Source organism: Apaloderma vittatum, unplaced genomic scaffold (assembly GCF_000703405.1).
Source record: "Apaloderma vittatum isolate BGI_N311 unplaced genomic scaffold, ASM70340v1 scaffold7116, whole genome shotgun sequence".
In the NCBI taxonomy this organism is placed as follows: Eukaryota; Metazoa; Chordata; class Aves; order Trogoniformes; family Trogonidae; genus Apaloderma; species Apaloderma vittatum.
In genome coordinates this window covers 146,902-168,787 of record NW_009719961.1, presented here as the reverse complement: position 1 = coordinate 168,787, position 21,886 = coordinate 146,902, and the positions used below count along the sequence as shown (strand labels likewise).

The 21,886-nt window shown below is 35.9% G+C and overlaps 1 protein-coding gene across 1 annotated transcript in view; it reads left to right on the top strand.

The window, feature by feature from the left end:
* The window catches only part of LOC104275016 (attractin-like protein 1), a gene marked incomplete at both ends in the record, with an annotated part of 190,017 nt that overhangs the window by 29,141 nt on the left and 138,990 nt on the right, over positions 1-21,886 (top strand). The window contains 4 exons of the mRNA XM_009870845.1: positions 10,134-10,347; positions 12,380-12,568; positions 15,559-15,777; positions 18,735-18,872. Of these exons, the coding sequence (XP_009869147.1) occupies positions 10,134-10,347; positions 12,380-12,568; positions 15,559-15,777; positions 18,735-18,872 (760 nt within the window). The remainder of the gene's footprint in view (positions 1-10,133; positions 10,348-12,379; positions 12,569-15,558; positions 15,778-18,734; positions 18,873-21,886) is intronic.

The following is a 21,886-nucleotide window of genomic DNA, read 5'->3' as shown; positions in this document are numbered from 1 at the left end:
TCAAAACAAGACAAAATAATTTTCACTGTAACAGAGGAAAAAAATCCTAGTTTTCAGATCAGTATCTATAAAACTGCCTGAGGGATGGGTTTTGGGTGGTGAGTAGCTAGGCTTCAAGCAGCTGAAAACAGAGGTACTAAAGATGTATAGCTATCTTCTGCGGAAAACCCTAGCTCCCTGGAAAACTGGTATGTGGGATCAAAGGGTCACAGAGAAGGTGTACTAGGACGTAATGCATGTAGAAATGCCCTGCTCAGCAGCACCGGAATGAGCCAGGAGCTAATTAGCTTTTTGTCATAATGAAAGGGGAGGGAGAGGGGTGAAAACTCTCACAAGCCTCTGGCAAATACAGGAAGCCACCGTCAGAATTTTCCTTATGAAAGCGATCCGTATTAATTTGTTCACTGTGGAACAGGAGAAGCAAAGCTGAAGAGTAATTACCTGCCCATAGGTGGTCTCGTTCAGTTTTTAGCAGTTGTATGTTCGATTGCTGATTGGTGTTTTTAAACTGTTGCAAAGCCTGCTCACATCATTGGTATATAAATATGAAATATATGCTTGCTCAAAAGATGTTAAACTCAGCAGTGTACACTCAGATGGGATGTCTTAGCAAAATAAAATTCTATTACAGGCTAACCATTTCATCATAGCAAAGGACATTTTAAAAAGTGTATTTTGGTTTGTAGAATGTGCAGCATTTGTCTGTATCAGCCTTCCTAATTTTGAAGTAGCATAGGTTTTTACAGTTACAGGAATATGAAAGATAAATATGAACAATAATTAAAGCTTATAGCAAGCTAGTATGAGATTTGCAAAGTTATGCTGCAGGTGAGTTGAGATGCATAGAAAGGAAAAAGGAATTAAGGATTACCTTTGTGTTATGGTAAATTTAAATGCAAGAGTATAGTATAATCAAGTGTTCTATATTGTGCCTTTTAGTGTTCCATTTCAAGAAGGAGATGCAAACATAGGTTATGTACCTACATTTTTTATTTTTTCCAAGAAATGTAGGACCTTTTTTCACTAGAAAGACCTGCATTTTCTATTATTTGCTAATAAGGAAAGAGAAGTAGTTCTACAACATAAGATTGCCTCTGATATTATACTTACCACAGCCTTGAAACACATTCTGTCTATCCACTTGTTGGTACGAGATAATGTTGAAAATGGAATTGAAACCCAAATAGCAAAATTCCAGATGGCAATTTCACTAGTTATTTATTTTGTTGCCTTTTTAAATTTTTTTTTTCCCCCCAATTCCTGTTAAAACACAGCACAGAAGGCCCTCAGATCTTAGCGTGTGCTGCAGTATTGATATGACTGATGTTACCTGACTGGCTTGAGATATAGGTGAGAAATGGCTTATTTTAGTGTCTGGAAGCTAGATTTTTTTAACATTTCAGAGCTTGGAACTTCTACAAGGTGACATCCTGCTGAGCATATCTTTATTTAAATGAAGTATCTTCTGAACCAATGTAGTGATATAAATTTGAGATACCTCACATACAGTTTATGCAACTGTAGACAACTGTATGCACTTAAAAAATATATCTTGGGTTAAACGATCATTTAGTTATCAGAATTTCTAATGAAGTGCCACCATGACTTATCCTGGTGTTTGCAGTGGCATTTAGGAAAAAAAAAATTGGTTTTTTTTCCCAATCATATCTGTCTATCCAGTTACATTTGTTCTGTGTGAGATAGCCTAAATGTCTTATCGGGTGTGACAGAGACTTTCTGTAATGTCTTGATTTTCTTTTGTCTGTCTTTTCCTCTCAAACTAAAACTGTAATGATTTAAGGAGTGAGATTTCATTTTAGATGGCTTGTTTTTGTAACAGATGGTGGTGTGGAGTTCACAAATGTACTCAGAGCAACGGAAAGGTGAACACTATGGCTTTAAATTTGCATTATCTCTGGTGGAGTTTGACTTGTGTGGTTAGGATCAAAGGCTTTAAAGTCTCTGACCTGTGTGAAATAAAAGCTTTCAGGATTAGTGAATGTGTCAGAGCAACATTTGGAAATAAGAGTATGGATCCCTCTAGCTGTGCTTTATTTTATATTCTGATACTAGGAAAAGAAAAACAACTTTGGTAACTGTTGTGTATTTTACACATTGTTGTAATAGTGGGTGTGAATCCTACAGCCTGGAAGGACTTAAGAATTCTTTATTGTTCGTAGAAACAATGTGGAACTTTGTAGATTGTTTCCTAATACACAAAGTCTGTCTCCTGAGACAAATTTAGGACAATTTCTTCATCATGTTTAAAATCATATAAAACATTGATGTCTTGGAAAGATTCAGAGAGAAGAGGCTACCATTGTCTCCACACCCTGTCCAGACCTCATTGTGTATCAATAATTTCTTTTAATCTATTGATTTCCAATTTAGTATTGGAATTACCTCCTTTTAAAGGATAAGAATATTCATGTGGTACTAAAGAAAGGGACAAAACAGAGACCTTTGTAATATGAAGTCAAAACACTGTTGAATTTGGGGATGTATTCTGAAACTATCACCATTAATTTGAAGTTTAATTCATATTTTTCACTGCAAATAGATTCTTTAAGTGAATGACAAACACAAAGGATAGATTGCAGATTCCTGTACTAAAGCAAAATGACACTTGATATTTTTGTTGTGTGCTGTTTTATTCACCTACTAAGCAAAATATTATGAAAAGGAAGAACCGTGGTTTTCTGCGAAGTAGATTAAACAGCAATATGAGGTTAATTAATTGTTCCTGCTAATATTCAAATATTGTATATTCATTTTAAATGCAATTAGTTCTCTTGGGGATTTGCTAACAACAGTGGGATGTAACTAAAAATAATAATTTTCTTGTTAGCATGCAATAAATCCTGAGAACATACCATTTTTGTGTAGTAAGCATAAACAAAGATGACAACAATTTTAAGCAATGCCTTTCATTCTATTAACTGTTTGTGACTTTTCCTTTAGCTTACTCTTCTCAGGGTTAAGCATCCTTTATGAGTTACACTGGAGTGTAGGTTGCAGTTAATTAGTGGGCTTTGCATGGTGATGTTATTCCTTGTTAGCTCAAAGGATGCTCAGGGGGCTGGAGGTTTTTATCTTATGTTGGCTGACATCTACTTGTTTTCTGAATTAGTCTCTTTTCTACAGTTTCTAGCATTTCCACTTTACTTTTGTGGATTTGGAAGTACAATAAAATCACTTTGGCAATTTTGTCTCCATATTAGAGTTGTTACATTGACTGCCCATTAGTTCACTTCTAGTTTGTCTTCCTACTTTCAGGAAGTGGGGAGCTCAACCCTCTGAGCCCAACACTGCGAAGCAAACTTGGATTTCCCCCCCCAAAAAAAATAATTCTACTGAGAAGAAAAATCAAGGGTATCTAAACCAAAGTCCTACTGGAATACTAGCTATAATCTCTATAGATGGAAATTGTAATCTTTTCATTTTGACAGATTTTACATGTTTTTTTTAACCAATACCACAACAGCAAGATTTGTAAAGACTAGGAGAAATAAGTATTCTTATAACTTAATACATGAGCCCTACTACTAATTGTACCTGGGATTCATTATTTGTGTCTAATAGATATAGACACACTTTAAACCCATGAAGCTTGTGTCCATTGCTTATACTGTGTCATTTCCTGGTAAATATTTACAAAATACAAAATGGGTGGCTATTTAGCATAGTTAGAATTGATGCGTAGTTTAAAAATAGAAACCAAGCAATGAGGTAGTAAATGGAATGGATAGTTTCTTTTCATATAGCTCCTAAATTCAGTTAGCAGATTTTTTGTTCGTAATGATGCAGAAAAGAGGCAAACTGCAAGCCCTTCTCAGAACTGTGAATGTTGTGGAATGTGACCAGTAAGGTGCCACTGTATTTTCTAAGTTCAGTTGTGTGTTTCTTAACAAGGGCAACTACTTCTCTAGAAATTAACAAGTTCAAATGATTCTTGAAAACTTTGTTGAAGTTTGGTGGTAACCAGCTGTGGTGCACACATTAGAAAATGAGTCAGGATTGTATCTTACACTTCCAGGACAATTTAAGGTCCAAAAGGAAAGGAATTTAAATGAAGGTGAGGATAAATTTTTGAAAGAGATATATAATTTCTTAGCAATTTGCATAATTAAAAAACAGAAGAGAATTTTGAGCCTCAGTAGTAATTGTCTATTCAGTAAGGTAGACCTGCTCACTTCACTCATCTGCAAGTCATTCAGCCCTTGTTAAATTAGTGCTGAGGCAGCAGTGGTGCCTGAAAAATGTATCATGACTGTAAATGATCACATTCACTGTACATCTCAGAGCAACTTAGCCTCACAAAATTTCTGAGTAAACAGTGAATTTAACATGAAGCATCACCTCTCTAGTTAAGGTTACACAATTTTCTTTTCTAACATATTTCTGTAATTACTTTTAAAACAAAATTAAAACTGGGTGGTTTAGAATAAGATAAGAGCACATATTTGAAGTTACTAGTGATCAGTGTTTAATAAATCCCTGTCTAAAATCTTGCTTTATATTCAGTTAAATAGAACTGTAGATGTGAGTACAGTATTATGTTCTATTGGAATGCATTTTATGATTGCAATTTTGCTCTTCTGTCAGATGAAGATAAAGCCCTGTCCCGCAGTTTGTCTCAGAACTGAATAATTCTTAATTCTTTTCTAACTTAGCATTCATGTTGATTGCTCAACTTATCAGTGTTATAAAAGATTGTTCTATAAAAATAGGTAAACCATAGGCATTTACCATAGGTAAACCAGCTGCATTTCAAGTACAAGTATACGGCTTCTGAGATGGATTGTGAATTCTAAAAACTGGCCCAGAAAGAAATGGATTAGCAGAGAAACATATTCTAGAGAATGATTCTAAATTTTTAATAATGTAGTGCTATATAGCTGTGGAAAAGTAATGTTTAATGGGCGTTTTTGTAGATATACCTTGGAGTCTGATTTTAAGAAAAAATTCTCCACTGAAGCATTTGAAAATATGCATATTTATTCAGAATATTGTGAGTGATATTATTCTAGAAAAAAATGTGTCAATTTGAATAGCCATAGTATGAACAATGGTATTCTATAATCATATTTAAACAAATTCTCAACTATACATGTGGAATAAAAATAGAAATGTAGTAGACTGGAATCCATGTTAGCTCCTGTGAGCCACTATTTCCTCCCTATCCTTTCTTCTTCCCACATGAAGGAAAAATTGTTAAGGCAAAATTTTTATGAACTTCTCTATTTCACATAGAAATCTGTTGTGTAATTGAAATAATTCCTAAATCTGATAAAGAATAATTGTCTGTATTTTTAGTCAAAAAGATATCACTAGTTTTGCTGAGATATGTTGGATATATCATGATGTAGAAGAAATGCAACTTTTAGCTCTTAATTTTAAATGGGAACCAAAATGATCTCCAAAGTAATGATAAATCATTAGTTAAAAAGATAATGGCATTTAAAAGTTAAAAAATGTTACTCGTAAATAGAAGGTAATTCCTTAGATACAACTGAGAATCTTGACTAAGAGATTCAAAATTAATATTAATATTCAAAGCAAATGATTAGTCTAATGTCTATGCAAACCAGAAGATTTTCCATTATTTATTAATAGTGGTAGTAGCAGATAATAAGGCTCAAGTATTACAGAAGTGAAGACACCAAATAAAGAAGTATTTTGATAGCTAATGTATAAAAATATGAAGTGCTGTTATTGTAATTACTATTTTTTCCCCAAATATTATTATTTTCTTTTGCTTGATTAAAAATATTTCATTTAAACAAACATGACATTTAACTTCTGCTGGCTAGAAATAATTTCAGTTGAAATAATTTGTAATGTTAACAAAGAAGTAGGAGATATTGCTTGTCTACTGCATATTCGTGGAAGAGTGCTAGAGCTGAGTATAAATAGAACACAAATAATACATTTTCCTCATGGCCTTTTTGTATGCACTGCATCACTGAAAGTTCACTGTCTGTCTTTGTATGTTGTACACATGTGTATGTAACACCTGATGGGATGTCCTTTACCCGCCGCTCTGTAAGATTGAAGTCTTTAAGAATAGCAATGCCTGCATCCACTCTGCCTATCTGCCAGTGCTTAGTTCATTGGGAGACAAGAGGGCAGAATGACCACAATTTTTACCAGATTTCTAGGTACCTGCAGCTGTAAAATGGAGCTGTACCATTTGTTTAGCATCTCAGTGGGAGAAGGTAGATATAATCCCAAGGTGGACTAGTTGTCCATTATTTTCTTGAAAGCTAGAGCATCGCAGAGCATGCTTTGCATTAAAGAGTTCTTATACCTTCTCTAGAGAGAGCAAATGCTCCCTTCCTTTTCTATTTTTAAGCAATAAAGGACGAGTTAGCTCTGATAAAATCTGCTAACAAAAGATTCAGCCTTGCTGAAATCAAACAGGTTCTGCTAGGAGGCAAAAGCTGGATGCTTAGAGAGTGAAGGTCTCTAGATGACCTGGTTACCGCCTTGCCAGTGGATGATTGTTCTCAGCACGATTATGCATTTGGCATTAAAGGAAAATGCGAGTAATGGTGGGAACCATGTGCTTTTGGAATTCTCATACACTTCTGTGCCCAGTGGACTGGCAGCTCCAGCAAGCGTGGACTACTTTAAAGCACCTAGGAAAATTGTAATATACTATAATAGCTAAAAGAACTGAGATAGGCACAGTCAAATCACTCTGTTGCGGTTTTTGGATGTCTTAAAAGGATAAATTCATCAAGGTCTTGAGAAAGAAAGAATAAGTCTTCAAAACGCTGTGAGGAGTAACTTTCTTCCCACTTACACGTTGAGCAAATATCATCTGACCTTCCAGTAAAGAGGCTGGTATTCTTGAGAAGAAAAACTCAGACGTATTGGGGGCTGGTTTCGTGGGGCAAGTGTTTTTTATGAAGCAAACAGTTTGTGTTTCTCACCCATCTGGTTTCATAATAATATTTTTCAAGGGGCGTAGTAACTAGAATCTTACATCAGTGAGCTTTGTGTACAGAGAACAGACAGTCTGTTTTGCTTCCTGTCTGATCCTCTTTAGAAGCATGTTTGGCAAAATATTCAAAGCAAAGGAATTGGTTTTCTACATTCCTTTTGCATTAAATGAAACAATCATAGAGTTAAAGTGAAGAATGTTCAACTCTGATTATTTCTTGAGCCTGAAGAAGAAACTGGATTGGCATTCTCATTGAGCACCTTTGATGTCCCTCAGTTGCTTCAAGTACTTTGAGACTCCCAGCTTTTATGACTGAACTTTTCATCAATTTGAGAGATAAGGACTAGGTTTATGCTTTTTGTTCTTTTTGTGAAAAAAATTATTTGATAGTCACAGCACACTGGTGGCTGCAGGTGTCACAGGTGGAATTTTCTGAATTCCCTATTCACAATTTATTTTTTCCTGTTGGCTTACATGCAGTGCAGCAGCAGTTATTTTTGCTGATAAGCTTTTGTGATACTCACATGCAGTCTCTGCTGTCACCAGCAGTCTTCAGCTGTTGTCCACCAGAACATGGAATTAATACCACATAATTGAAACTGTGCTTTTAAGCATGTCCTTGGAGCATTTTGGTGTCCTTCTTTTCAGCTATTTGCCATGTTTTAATGACACTTTAAAAAGATGTTTTGGATAATCTGGTTTTGGCATCCTAACATGCCCAGAGCAGCCTTAGTGAGCCTGCAAGGTTGTAACCTCAACAGTGTGTATTTGGTAGCATGCTAATCAGAGTTCAGGTCTGTATTTTAATGTATTACACTAGCAAAAAGCCAAAGCTGGTACATATGGAATTTGAGATACCTGGCATGATGATTATAAGTTGTCCAGATATTACAGCTACTAAGAATGATGATGGCTATGATATATGTTGCTTTTACAAGAAGTGTTTAATTTCAGAGGTACTGCTTTTATATCCTAAGGATGCTCTGCTTTTCATGATCGTCTCTGGGACTTTTGTCATCATTAAGTGGGTTCTGAGACCCTCCTGCTCACACAGAAGAATTTCTCTCCTACTGTCACTGCTACACAGTCATTTTTTATTATTGGCCTGAAATGCTTTTTACTGTAGCTGGAATAGGATCTATCTTTTTTTATATACTGGTGCTGAAGCCAAATTATTTGGCAGTGCAATCAAAACAGTCAGTAATATGTTGAAGGTTGTCTTGGCTAGAATTCTTCAACCCCAAAGCAGGCGTTTAGGGTTGGTTTAGGTCTGTGTTTGTCGGCAATTTATCCTGCCTTAAGACACTTTTTTATACATGCCTGGTGTGCATGCTTAAGCCTTCTACAGAGACATGTCTAGAAATATGTGTAAGTGTCTAAGGTTTTCTGGTGCATGTGGACCACATACAAGCACAGCAATCTAGGCAACTAAATAACAAATAGACAACAGATGTATTATCTGCCACTTTCCACATGCCCAAGCTCCACTTCTACAGCTTGCATCATGCTCCTTTTAGTATCCAGGATGTTGGTGTTCGCAGACACCTGGAAAATTGAGGTGGCAATGAAGTTCCAAAATAAAAACAGAAGTAAGACTCAAGAGTGAGTGGTGGCACTTTTGCTGGAAGTGCTCATTGCTGTTTAAGAGTTTTCCAGAATGCATCACTGGTTATGGAAGGGAACATTTCTTAGTCATTTTCTGGTTCGTTTTAAGTTTATTCTTGCATGTGTTAAGTCTGGTGGTTGTTGCAGAAATTTTTGTTTGATTATTCTCTCAGCTGATAGGACAGAAGAACAGAGCATAGGGAGTATGTTTGAGGGAGATAGGGAATACTGATTGCCTACCTCCTGGTTGTTTTTTTTTTTTTTTTTTAAAAAAAAAAGTAATTACCAGTGGTATTTCTAAAACAAAATTAATAATCCTTCATATTTTGGTTTGGTCTAATAAGGTAGAGGAAAAGGAAAAACGCTTTGACCAGATATTTATTTAAGAGCTCCGAAAGATTTTTCAGCCATGGATTAAACCTGAGTGACCAAAGAAAGATGTGAGATCAAAGATGAAAGAGCTTATTAAGTGATGACGGCAGTGACTTGTGAAACAGCACATAGATCTTGAACTGCGGCAGATTCCCTTGAGGTGTATTATAGAGTTTTCTTACCTTGGCCTGTAAATTAAATCGGTTGAGAACAACTGAGTTCACAATCAGATCAAGATTTTTGCTTTTGTGGTATCAACATTGGTCCCTTGCTGGTACAGACTGTGGTGCTGGGTGCTCTGGTATTCACTCAACACCCTGTCTCAGCCCCTGGTCTCTCTATGTATCTGTTCCTTTTGTTTAAACTAATGAAAACTGCCTGCACACAGATTACAGGAGGTAATTTGAGGTATCTTGAGATTTTTGCAGTGATGGGAGCCAAAACGTATATAGATTTATCCTGAAATAGACAGAGGCCTTAATTCCACAAAATCTTCTTTTCGTCTTAGTAATTGTAAAAAGACAAAATTACAAAAATTAGTAGAATTTGGCATGCAATTTTACTGATACACTCTAAATATTTTTTAAGAATTACTGCTTTTTATATTTTCTAGACTAGTTTTTTTATAGCTTATAAATCAGTAACAGAAGGGTATTCTATGTGTATTTAATGACAGTAGATTTGTGGTTGTGCCACTTTCATCTGTCTCTGAATTGCCAAAAGATTTTGATCAGTATCAGCCACGCAGATTTTAGAGAATGGAGTATTTATGTTCTTTATTTCGAGAACTTTGATATCTGTAAATTGCTCTTAACGTATTTTTTTTACTATCCATATTGACATAATAATCAGTATAGTAGTTACTGGAAAAAACCCCACAATTACGAGCATTTGACGTAGTTTCTGACTCCGTATCAAATAACAGGAATCAGAATTTGGTATTAACAGAATAAACACAGATTTTTAGCAGAACAGAGCAATACAGTAGGTGGGGTTTTTGTTGGGGTTTTTAAGGGGAGTTTTCAGCAAAGTAGAACATATAACGTAAAACCATGGACAATGAAATGGTAAAGTGAGAAAAGAACATGGTGTATTCTCTCAAGTTGCTGCTGAGCTATACTTTGAAATGTTTTCACAATTAAAAAAAAGGGAAAAAATAAAAGCATTTTGACTAATTATCTTACATTTGTTTCATTCTGATTTATAGAAAATTTCACCTTGGGTAGGTTTACGCAAGATCAACATCTCTTACTGGGGCTGGGATGACATGTCTCCTTTTACAAATACAACTCTTCAGTGGCTTCCTGGAGAGCCAAATGACTCTGGCTTCTGTGCTTATCTAGAAAGAGCAGAGGTGGCAGGTCTGAAAGCGAATCCATGCACTGCAATGGCAGATGGGCTTGTGTGTGAAAAACCTGTTGGTAAGCAATCTCTTCTACCCAGTTACTGTTACTGTCATGATTAGCAAGCTGTTTGGGTTTCCATTTGGCTAAGGGGGATTTTTGAACAACTTGGATTAAATAAATGATTTTTGAATTATTTTTTATTTTTAAAAAAAGTAAAGCTTTAATCTAGAAAGCAAATAATATTCCTGAAGCAGCAAATAATTACTTGTGAAGTAGTTTACATGGCTTTTGAGTTGCACCAGAAGACTTAAGTTGCCTCTAAATCAGTAACAGTCAGTGACAATGATTGTAGTGTGAAAGTGCCTGTGGAGTTGTTCATTAGGGCTGATGCTTTCTTTCTGAATCTCGCTGAACAGCAGTGAATGGTCTAAAAGAATGACAAAACCAAAATGTTTGTTTCCATATTTTAGCTTTATCTGTGTATGAAGATTGCTGTAGCAAATAGTCACTTGACAGTTCAAATTAGCATTTTTGTGCTCCAATTGTCCTGTGTTTCTTTTCGTAGCTGTGAGGTTGAGCACATGAAGTTTTTTAAATTTCCCCTACAGATTTACTTTGTGCATTGTCTGTCTAAAACAAGAAAATAACTGTATTGTTGGTGCATTGGGAACACTGCCTATCAATCTGATGGTTTTTTTGTGAAGTTGTCAGAGTTATTAATTTGTGTAACCAAAGCATGATCTTACCAATCCTTTAGTCTCAGCAATTCCAAATAGTAACGTAATTGCAAAGTACATATTATACATTTGTTGATACTGCCATCTGTATTTCCTAAAAAATTAATCTTTCAGTGTTCTTAATTGTTAGTTAATAGCCAATTATTTGCCAGATGTTTCTCAGAATAGTAAAAGATAGTCACGATGTAACAGACATCTCAAAAAGTAAAGGATATACTAAGTGGAACACAAATGACATTATTAAGATGCCAAATTTTACAATTAGTAAATTTACTATATGTATTAGTTAGTGGTTCTTGTTTTATGGTTTTTTTTTGATCTTGAGGTGTTTCAAAGACTGTAAAAGTTAAAGTACTTCAGCTGTATGACAAGACTTTTTTTATAGTTCAGCTGATTTTTGTCAGGGTTTTTTTTCCTGTTATTTTTTGTTAATTGCAAACCATTCATTGCTTGAATATGTGCATGGTAGGTCATATACAGGAACAGCCTTGCTTGAGTGATTTGGAGTACTATATTAGCAGACAAGGAATGGCTTGAGAAGTTGGCTCATATTGAATATGAATCAATAATATACAAGAACATGGCAATACATAGAAGGGCTTAATCCTGATGTTTCACAAGGTGCTTCTGCATGGAAAATGTGGTGCTCTGTATACTTTTGTGTTCCTGCATAAGAATTTCTGTACTTTTGTACCTTTTTCATTTTTATTTGAAATCAAAGCAAAAACCAGGAGTTAGGGCATACAGGTCCTTTTTGTGTTATGACCTTTTGAGATAACATGCACCATTGAGCTGATCAGAATGTGGTCTCTAGAAGAGAAAAACAACCCCCCAAAACCTCAACCCCCCCAATCAAACAAAAAAAGCCCTATTTTTGCATGGAACAGTGTTCCTTTTGTTACTTTTCCCTTGGATTCTAGGGTATTTATATGAACACTGTAAGGCAAAATTTTAGGGGATAGGTCAGTCATAAGTAGAATATTTGTGGCTTATACTAATGAGAATAATAGACCCAGATATCTACTGTACTTCTTATAGAAGCTTGAGATGTATTTTATGCCATGTATGTGCAAGTAACTAAGCTTCCAGGCAATGGATATTAAATTTGATATTTGAGTATATAAATAAAATTACTGTGAACATTTTAAAATGTACTCTTAGAGCTATAGTATGACTCATACTGATAATTAATAATTTGTTTTAAATATTGTGTTTATATACTGCAACATAGATTTGAGAGAAATTATTTATAGCTTATTAAGGAAGCAACCACTTTCACTTCAACAAGGATTTTTTCTAATGGAACATATGATTAAAAAAAGAGATGAAACTCAAGTTCAAAATGCTAAATGTTGATGTTTATTTTCCAGTCAGTCCCAACCAGAATGCCAGACCCTGCAAAAAGCCATGCTCCCTGCGAACGACGTGTTCTAACTGCACGAGTAACGGTATGGAATGTATGTGGTGTAGCAGTACAAAACGATGTGTTGACTCAAACGCCTATATAATCTCCTTCCCATATGGACAGTGCCTAGAATGGCAAACTGCCACATGCTCCCGTGAGTATCTTAATGAATGTTCATCCTGTGAAATATACTGTAGTATTTTTTTGCATTCAAAAGAGCATCTGTTGAAATAGGATTCAGCACATGGACTGAAGATAAAAATAATTTCAAATAAATTACTTTATATAGCTATTAATGTGAGCAGTAGATACTTTGAATGTATTTTCTAGATATGGATAAAATACTGGCAGTTCTTTTATGATGGAACATATTTTGTCTTCTGAAAAAAAAAAAGTGTTTATTGTTTTCAGATAAAGGAAAAATACTATGATTGTATGACCAGCGTTAGCATGTCAAACAATGGCCACGAGTTGAAATGGAGTAATATTAGAGTAAATATTAGATAAATAATATTTTTAACTTAGACTTAGACAGCATCAAGTTATTAAAAAAGGAGATGAGCTGAAATCAGAGTTTTTAAGATTCTGTTTTGTCGGATTGAGAGAAGTCCATTTTCCTAGTATGCAAAGATAAAAATGATGTTATAATAATGACAGCAATAGTCTTGAGAATATTGTAACACAGGTGCAAAACAAATGACCTTCGTCGTCCTTAGATTCTTCTCACTTGCAAATTCTGATTATTAACCCTTGCAGATTGTTTATCCTCTTTGTGGAAATAGAAGGAATTCTCTTAGACCATCAGGCACATAAAGGAGGAGCAGAAAACTTTTGTCTTGTGTGATCAGACTGGGCCCACCTGTAATAGTGTTCAGGGTTGCTCATTTCATCCTTTTGAGATAAAAGGCAAGTGTTTTCTTACTTTGTCGAGCGGCAAAGGTACTTCCCATATGTCCCCTCTGGAGGCACATGAAACTGATACAGTGCTTCTCTAGGGGAATAAGAAACCTACCCTGCATACCTTTCAGTACATCATTGAGCAAAAGCTACTTCTTCTCATGTCTGCCCTGGCCAGACCTTGTGAAGTTCGGCACCGCACAGTTCCAGTGTATATTGGTGCCATAATTCATGTAGACGCTGGAGCAAGGTGCCTCGTGCCTTAGTGTTGTCGTCTCAGTCGTGCTTTATTTCAAACAATTCCTCAGTTGCCATCCTACAGAAGACTGCTTCTTCATAGTTTTATTGTCCTCCAAGATACGATTAAAATATTTTCTACCTGTAAAGGATTCCATTCCAGTGGGACCCAAGCTTAATATACAGGACCTGTGAAGTGTACCGATGAACTCTCTCGTTATTGTTTTTCTCTGTCAGAGTGTTTTTCTAGTTATTTCTGACTTCCTTACCCTCTCCATAAGGGTCTTTTGATACCAGTACCTCTGGCACATTTTATTTCTAGATATGTTGTGGCAGAATTCATCGTGCTGAACGCAAGAAGCAACTTGGAGTCATAATTAGTTCATGAAAAATCCATGTTTTAGAAAAAATTATTTTTATTTTGAGTGACTGATTTTTGTGTTTTTTGCATGGTTTGCTCTGAATGTAAAAAAAAAATCACAGAAGCATGTGTGATTTAAAACAAAAAAAACACCTGAGAACTTCACATTTGTTTTCACAACTTGAAATTAAAATGAAGAATATTGTTTTACTCGTGACATTTTGTCATTTTTAACACTTACTTGCCAAAAAATTGCATTCCACTCTTCCCCACATCCTCCATACGTTATGACTTTTGATTGAATAGCTGACAGCTGAAGAGTCTTGGACCACCTCTAGAGTTTCAAAGAATGAAAAAGGTCTGCCTGAATATCCCTTTCTTCTATAAACAATAACTTCTCAGTTAGCTCTCTTCAGCTTTTCAACTGAATGCCACTGCAAGACAGTATCTGAGGATTTTCACTTTTGGTTCTGTTTTATCCTCCATGAGGATAGTGCAGCTGATACTTCCGAGCTGTTTTCTCCTAGCATTATAAATAGCAGCATGAGAATTGTTTGGATCATTTACAGTGCGTCTCTGAAAAGGGCAATCCACTCAGTACAGAATGGTGGTCTTTATTTTTTTGCTGATCTTCTAATGTATTCAGAAAAAAAACAACTGTATTGTTCAGCTTCAGATCTGATTAGGTCTGCTTTAAAACTGTTTTGTCACATGACTGATGTTGATTTCCAAACCCAGTTGAGCTCCCTTCCTTCTCCCTGCCTTTTTATGTATCTGGGAAACTTGAAACACTTCCTCCTGTTTGGATTCTTTCAAATCTAATGATACAGGAGCTTGAGCTCCAGCTTTCTACACTGCTAAAATCCTTTTTGGAGATCTCACTCAGATTCTTAGCTGCCTGTTTTCTTTATATCTGCATTTATCTTTAGAATACTGGAGTATTTTTTCTCTGAGAACTTTCATTACTTTTAAACAATTTTAATAGTTGCTGAGGTTAGAGTAAGTTGCTTTATTCTGATATCAGTTTAATTAGTAATTAAATTGTTTTGCCTAGGACACCCTATATAGTGTGGATTCAGGAATTGCCTTTATGGAGTAGAGTGGTCCAGGTAGCTGTGAACATTAGTTGGATATAGTGTCCTGGCTGCAGCTGAGACAAACCGAGAGATTATTTTGGGATTATTATTGTCATTGTCATTTGGGTTATTGACCTTGTCTTGAATTCTAGAGCTTTCCTGTTGGAAGGGCTTTTTACATCAGTAAAATTAATGATATAAACATACCATAATATATATTAATAATAAACACGGAGTATATGTTTTATCTTTGGATTCAGTTAAGATGTGCAATATTATTGTTCTGCTTCATCATCTTTGTTTATTTGAAATCTTTATTGTTGCATTGTTCTGTAAGAAACTTCTGGAGTATATTTTGCGATCTTTGAAGTACAACTTTTGAAGAAAATGGGGATGCTCTTACTAGTGTTACTGATTTTTTTTTTTTTTTTAATTTACACAAAGATGTAGAAATGCAAAGTTTTTTCTTCATCAACTATTGAAATCCTAGTATCTTAAACCAAACCAACCCCCCCTCAAAAAAAGAAAACAACAAAACCCCCTTATGTTAATATTGTATTCCATGTAATAAAGCTCAAAACTGCTCTGGCCTGAGGACCTGTGGACAGTGTTTGGAACAGCCTGGGTGCGGATGGTGTAACGATCCCAGTAACACTGGAAAAGGACAATGTTTGGAAGGATCATCAAGAGGCCCAATGAAGCCTGTTGGCACGCACTCTAATGAAATGGTTCTTGATGCTGGTCTTTGTCCAAAAGAAAAAAATTATGAATGGTCTTTTATCCAGTGTCCAGGTAAGGCCTGCTTCCGTTCTTTCTGATACATAAAATAAGAGAGATTTCTCTGTTTAAGCATGTCAAATTAATGTAATTATTCTGAGTAATACAAATAACAATGTGAATAAGTGCTGATGGGCCCAAAGCAGGAGCTTCCTGCATCCTTGCTGCTCACGCAGAGGACCAGCTGGCTCTGAGAATGAGTGACTGCCAGGTACCTGAGCTGTGCCTCCAGCCTACCTTTTAGACATTTTGAGTAAACAGAATGCATGCTTTTATAATCTTAAGGAGAACATCTGAAGTCTGGATTTGAGCCATAGCAATCTGATAATAGTTCCTTGTTTTTTAAGTTCAGTGGGAAAGCAAGATGTCATAGAAGCTGAGCTGGTACAGCCTCCTGTGTGGAAATACTCAAATCCCGAAAGCAGGATGTGAAAGCAGCACTGTAGTAGTGCAGGCAAATGAAAAGCACACTGAGGACTTTAACAGACCTCCAGTGGTAATTTGTAATAAATAATGCGTTTTAAATGCAACTTGAAAACTTTATTTTAGACTAAATAGTCTAATTGTGCTAAAGTTATTTTTCCAACAAGTGCTGCTGCTACTGATAGAGAAGCTCCAGCTTCTGAATTTAGGACCAAACCTTTTGTGGGTACATCCAGCACCTGAGTTGTTTTCAGATCAGCCTTTGTCAAACACAGCAAACCAGACAAGCACCGGCTACATGCTCTGTTTAGCAAACCAGGTTAATTTCATGTTACGTCACAGATAATTTTTAATTAAAGTATTAAGCGAAAAATCCCGTTTTGGTTTTTCTAACCACCTTGCTTTCAAGGGTGAAGAACAAGAAGTGATTTACACAAGCATATTTCTGTAATTCCTTCACACCACTGGATGCTTATTACTCCATTATATTACACTACGTCTGTTTTCTTCAAACTACCTTGACCTTTCTGTGTATTTTTACTATGGTATGTCTATATACCCACTAGCATTCATCTTATTGTGTATCAACATTCATTTTTTAATTTTTGATTTTCAATATTTTTGTTTGATAAAGCTCTTACCCCCTATCCCGAGATCAGTCAGGTTTCTCTCTAAGCAGAAAAAGAAATTTCCTGTTCAATTTTTTTTGTATATTTTCCTAGTTAAAACTGTAATTATCAAAAAGTGCCATGTCAATACAGAGGTCTAAAGCAAATTATAGACCAATTGCTTATCTCCAGAGCAGTCTCACTGAAGATTCAGCTAAATCACATTTGTGTGTGTGAGGAAAACGACTCTGTTGCTGTCAGTGCTGTACATTAGAATCACTTAAATTTTAAAATGTCATTTTTTCTTTAACTCCTAGTTCTTATTCAAATGATCATTACAATGTCTCTTTAATTAGTATTTTAATTATTTATTACTGATGTCTCTGTTTCGATTGCACTCATTTATGTTTCACAGAAAGGTATATTGCATGTGTGGTGCTAAGTAATTTAATGTGTGAGATGTATAAACAAACCCCAGAATGGAGCTGCAACTCATGGTGTTTGTGTGTAATTTGCCACGTGTGTAATGTGCACACTTGAGTTGAGAAAGGCAGCGACCTGCAGAATGGCAAACTGCCTGGAGGACAACACCACAGCATTGTCAAAAAAGTCAAGTATTAGAGACTAAAACTTGTAATTTCTAAAGAGATTTAGTTAAGACAGTGCGAAAACTTCCAGTAGTACAGAAGTGTTTCATACTGTTTATAAGATTCTGTAGGCATAGCTGCAGAAGAAAGAAGAGATAGTAAACTTGGGAGGTTTAATGGTTTATGAGCCAAGCTGGGCAATGGCTGTAAATGTATTAAGTTAGTAAATTCTAAAACAGCTCTGAAAACGTTTAAATCATGCAGTGAGAATATATACTTTTTTTTTTCCTAGCTGAGACACCAGTGCCTGTGACATTTTGATTAAAAAAAAAAAATTGTTTGTTTTTTTTTTTTTTTTAATAGTATCTCACTGGGAGGGCTCTCCTCTGCTGACTCTTACACACCCTTCATTTTAGGTTTGGTATAGCCTGAACATTTGACAGGGTGCTCTAGCTAAGAGATTGCTCATCTGCTGAGCTTTTTGAGCTCTGAGGTCCCACGCTACAGAGTGCTCATCTCTCAAAACCTCCTGGTCATTTCAGTGAGTCCTGGCAAGCAGGTTCAATGATTCTGGAAGAATTCAAGTTGGGATTTTGCTGCAGTAGTCATCAGTGCTTTCTGAGCTTCTCCAAGACACGGAGCACTGCAGTGGAAGTGTGGTGCAAGATCAGTGGCTTATAGTGCTGTTATTTGACAAAAAGTAGTTTTGTAGTTTTAAGGTCAGGAGTAAAAAACCCATGTCAATAGGAATCCAGTTTTTTTACTTTCACCAAAATTGACTGTGGTGAGGAGGGACTGGAGCTGTTTGAGTGGTCTTGATGTCCTAAAAACCATTGAGTGTGCCCAAGCTAATGTGAGGGTTGGAGCTGTTAAAAATGAGATGATCTTTGGTTAATTTCTATGTAAGTTCTCTCTCACCGGTCGGTGTAAGTTTGAGTGTGATTTGTTCATGTTCACAGCAGCCTTTCAGATGCCTCACAGTGGACTGCATGTAGGTATGGATGTTTTCATTTGGTCTTGGTGACTTACTGCTGCTTAACAGGTTTGCTTAAGTGTTTGGGCAGCATTTTAAAGCTGTGAGGACTAGATTCAGTCACTCGTGGCAAAAATGACGTTATCACATGCCTTAAACTCATGTCACTACCTAGTCAACTTCTGTGGTCTTTTGTGTGAATTCATGTCTTGTCACAATGCTATTTTAAAGAGATTCTGTAGCAAAGTACAGGATATAAATGCTTAATTAGTCAGGACTAAACTCTTCAGAATTATATTCTACTGTGATTTAGTAATGACATAGAAGTGATTTTGCTTCCAAGAGCAATTTAATAATGGCTTTTAAAATGTTCTATTCTAGCTTGCCAGTGTAATGGCCACAGCACCTGCATCAACAGTAATGTCTGTGATCAGTGTAAAAACTTAACAACAGGAAAACAATGTGAAACGTGCATGCCGGGGTATTATGGGGATCCCACAAATGGAGGACAGTGTACAGGTAAGTTGGGATGGAAAAATAATAAAATAACATTTTGTGTAATGTGAATTTAACTTTTTAAATGTAACATGAAATTTACTTCTCCTTGAAGGTTAAATGTTTATTTGACAATACAAGTGAATTGATCAGCTAAATTGATGATTCAAAATCAAATTAATGTTCAGAATCATCATTTTGCAGTTGTTATTTGGTCCAGTTACTCCGAGAACAAGATGGTGACTTAAAGATGCTCTGCCAGTTAGGTACAGGAGGAGAAAGAAACTGTCTTGTGGGGGCAACATCTTAAATCCTGGTGCTTCAGAGGGGCATCATTTCATTTCACATAAACTGTCCTCTCAAAAGCAGTGAGAAGGTACTTATAAAAGAAGTTCGATATCTGCTGTAATGTCTGATAGCCCTGATTTGTATAAATGTGTGATGCCAATGGAAGAAATATGCATTTAACAGATGAACAAGTCTTATTCATGCATAGTTTGAACAGAAAAGCTCGGTACATTGAGGACTGTCAGGTATCCTAACCTATTCTGCAAGCTGGAGCGTAGGAGGTTCCACAAAAGCATTAGGAGAAACTTCACTGTGAGGGTGCCAGAACCCTGACACAGGCTGCCCAGGGAGGTTGTGGAGTCTCCTTCTCTGGAGACATTCAAAACCCACCTGGACACGTTCCTGTGTGACCTACTGTAGGTGATCCTGCTCTGGCAGGGGGGCTGGACTAGATGATCTTTTGAGGTCCCTTCCAACCCTCAAAATTCTGCATTTCTATCTGTTTGGTTTTGTAAATGCTGCAGTGAAGAATTCTCTGTGAAGTGAAAGAGAGAATGAAGTCCAATATTCCTGGTGGTTTTTGGTACATTGCCATAGGGCTGCTTTTTCACCTGCATAGATCATTTCAAAGTTGACAGTAACTCCTTCCCTTATAACTGAATGGGGGGGTTATATATTCAATATTAAAAGCTATCAAGATGGTGGAGATTGAGTCAAGGAGGGTGCTGAAAAGCTTTGTCCTGTGACTTTTTCTTCTCTGATATTGATGCTTCTTTAACTGGACCTTTGCTTCTCAAGGAGTGTCTCTTCATTTAAAGGGTTCACTTGCTCCTCGGCACTTTAGCATAAGGTAGTCAATGCAAAAAGCTGCACGTCGGATTCAAGTACAATATGTAGAAGGTGTGTTCAAGGGGATGGAAAGATTGATGTCTACCCCTATTGACAATTACACATTTTGCTGGGGCTTTATGGCGCTTTAAATAATTCTTAATAGTTCTCTTATTTCCTGAAGTTGACAAAATGTTCTTTTGCTGTCTGTATCACCTCTATGGCAAAATGATGTATTAATATAGCATTTATTCTTCATGGATACATTAGCTATCAACCAAATAACCATTCCATCACCTTTAGTGAATTATATATAGTGAAATAATGGCTAAAATCAATTTATAAGACCAGTAAAATTATAATTTTTATGACTTGTTTTTCCAACTCTATTCTGTAAGCATACATATTTTTAGTGGTAGACATGATATTGAAAGGAATTGTTTAGACTAAAGAATGCTTTAAAAAGCGAGGATGATAATTATTTTGAAACTTTATCTGCATTGGTATTTTATATTTTGTAGTATAAAGCCCATAAGTCTTTTTAAGCCTTTAATACATTTTGATGAATGTAGTCGTTCTGAACTGTTAGATTTTCTTCCGTATCATGATTTTTGTTCCTGTGATAGAGTTGCCCAAATTCTGGACCAGGGTTTTTCTGCAGGAAAAAATACCAGTGATAAGTGAAATCAATTTTACTTGGATTTAAGAGGATTTTGGAACCATAGTTCTAATGTGCTAATATAAAGAAATAAAAAGATGGTTCTGTTTTTCTTCTTTTTTTTTCTCCTTCATTCCAGTAATGCTTTTAACAACACAGAAAAAATATGAAAATAACTGCAAATAATTAAAGTAAAAGCATAAAGGAAAAGTAAAAGCGTAAGGGAAAAGTAAGGACAACCCAATCAGAAGCTGAATACAACCCAGTCAGAAGCTGAATTTAAGTGTGACTGAAATAATTAGAAAATGAGACAGAAAATGGTATGGAATAGCCAATCAAAGAAAAAAAGGTCGTGAAGAATGGGAAGAAAACCCACAATCATCCTCGATAGTCCTGTCTTGTGTCACTTTACTGCTGCCAGTTGAATTTCGGGTTGGACCTTACCAACATTTCTTTACTACTAAGACTCATCCTTCTGCATGGGGGGTCGGACTACCTGTGCATCTGGTGTATTTTTTGTTAGAGCTCCCGAGGTACTTTGAGGATCCAGACTGAAAACATTTTAAAGGAATTACAAGATAATGACCATAACTCTTCAAGTACCTCCATAGTACTATAATATTCTTCATGTAACAAGTTGCTATAGTTACAAGGGTGTAACTTTGGTTATGAATTGGAGAGCAGCTGATGCTGGGAAAAGAGGTTACAGTCTCTGCAGTTGAGAGGCAAAGTGATGTACGCTGGGAGAAAAACTGAGAATTATTTTCTTAGCACACTCATGACATATGACAAAATATTTTTTTTTTCTCAGTGTCCCGACAAAAGTACTTATATATTCCGTTCCTGTGATATGTATACTTACAGGTAAAATTTGATGTGCCAACAGTTTGACTATCAGTGATCTAGATTAAAAAGATTCGCAAGAAAAACTTCCTTTTATTATCTGGGTTAGCCTGTGTTGTTCCTTAGATCCATGATGATCTTGAAAGGAAGGAGGAGACGCATGCCAAGTCTTTCAGTCCTTGGAAAACTTTTTTTCCCTTGGCTATGCCAATCCTTTCCCGAATTGTTTCTGTATATACTTCTAGGAGGTCATTCAAGAACCTCTGAAAGAAGGTGACTGCCTGCTCCTGAGGGATCAGTTCTATTCTGACCTTTGTCTGGGGTGGAAAAGTCTGTACAAATAAAACTTATTTTCTTTATCCTACTCTAGGAATAATGATGCCTTTACAACTGTCATCAGATAATGGCTACATTGACAGTG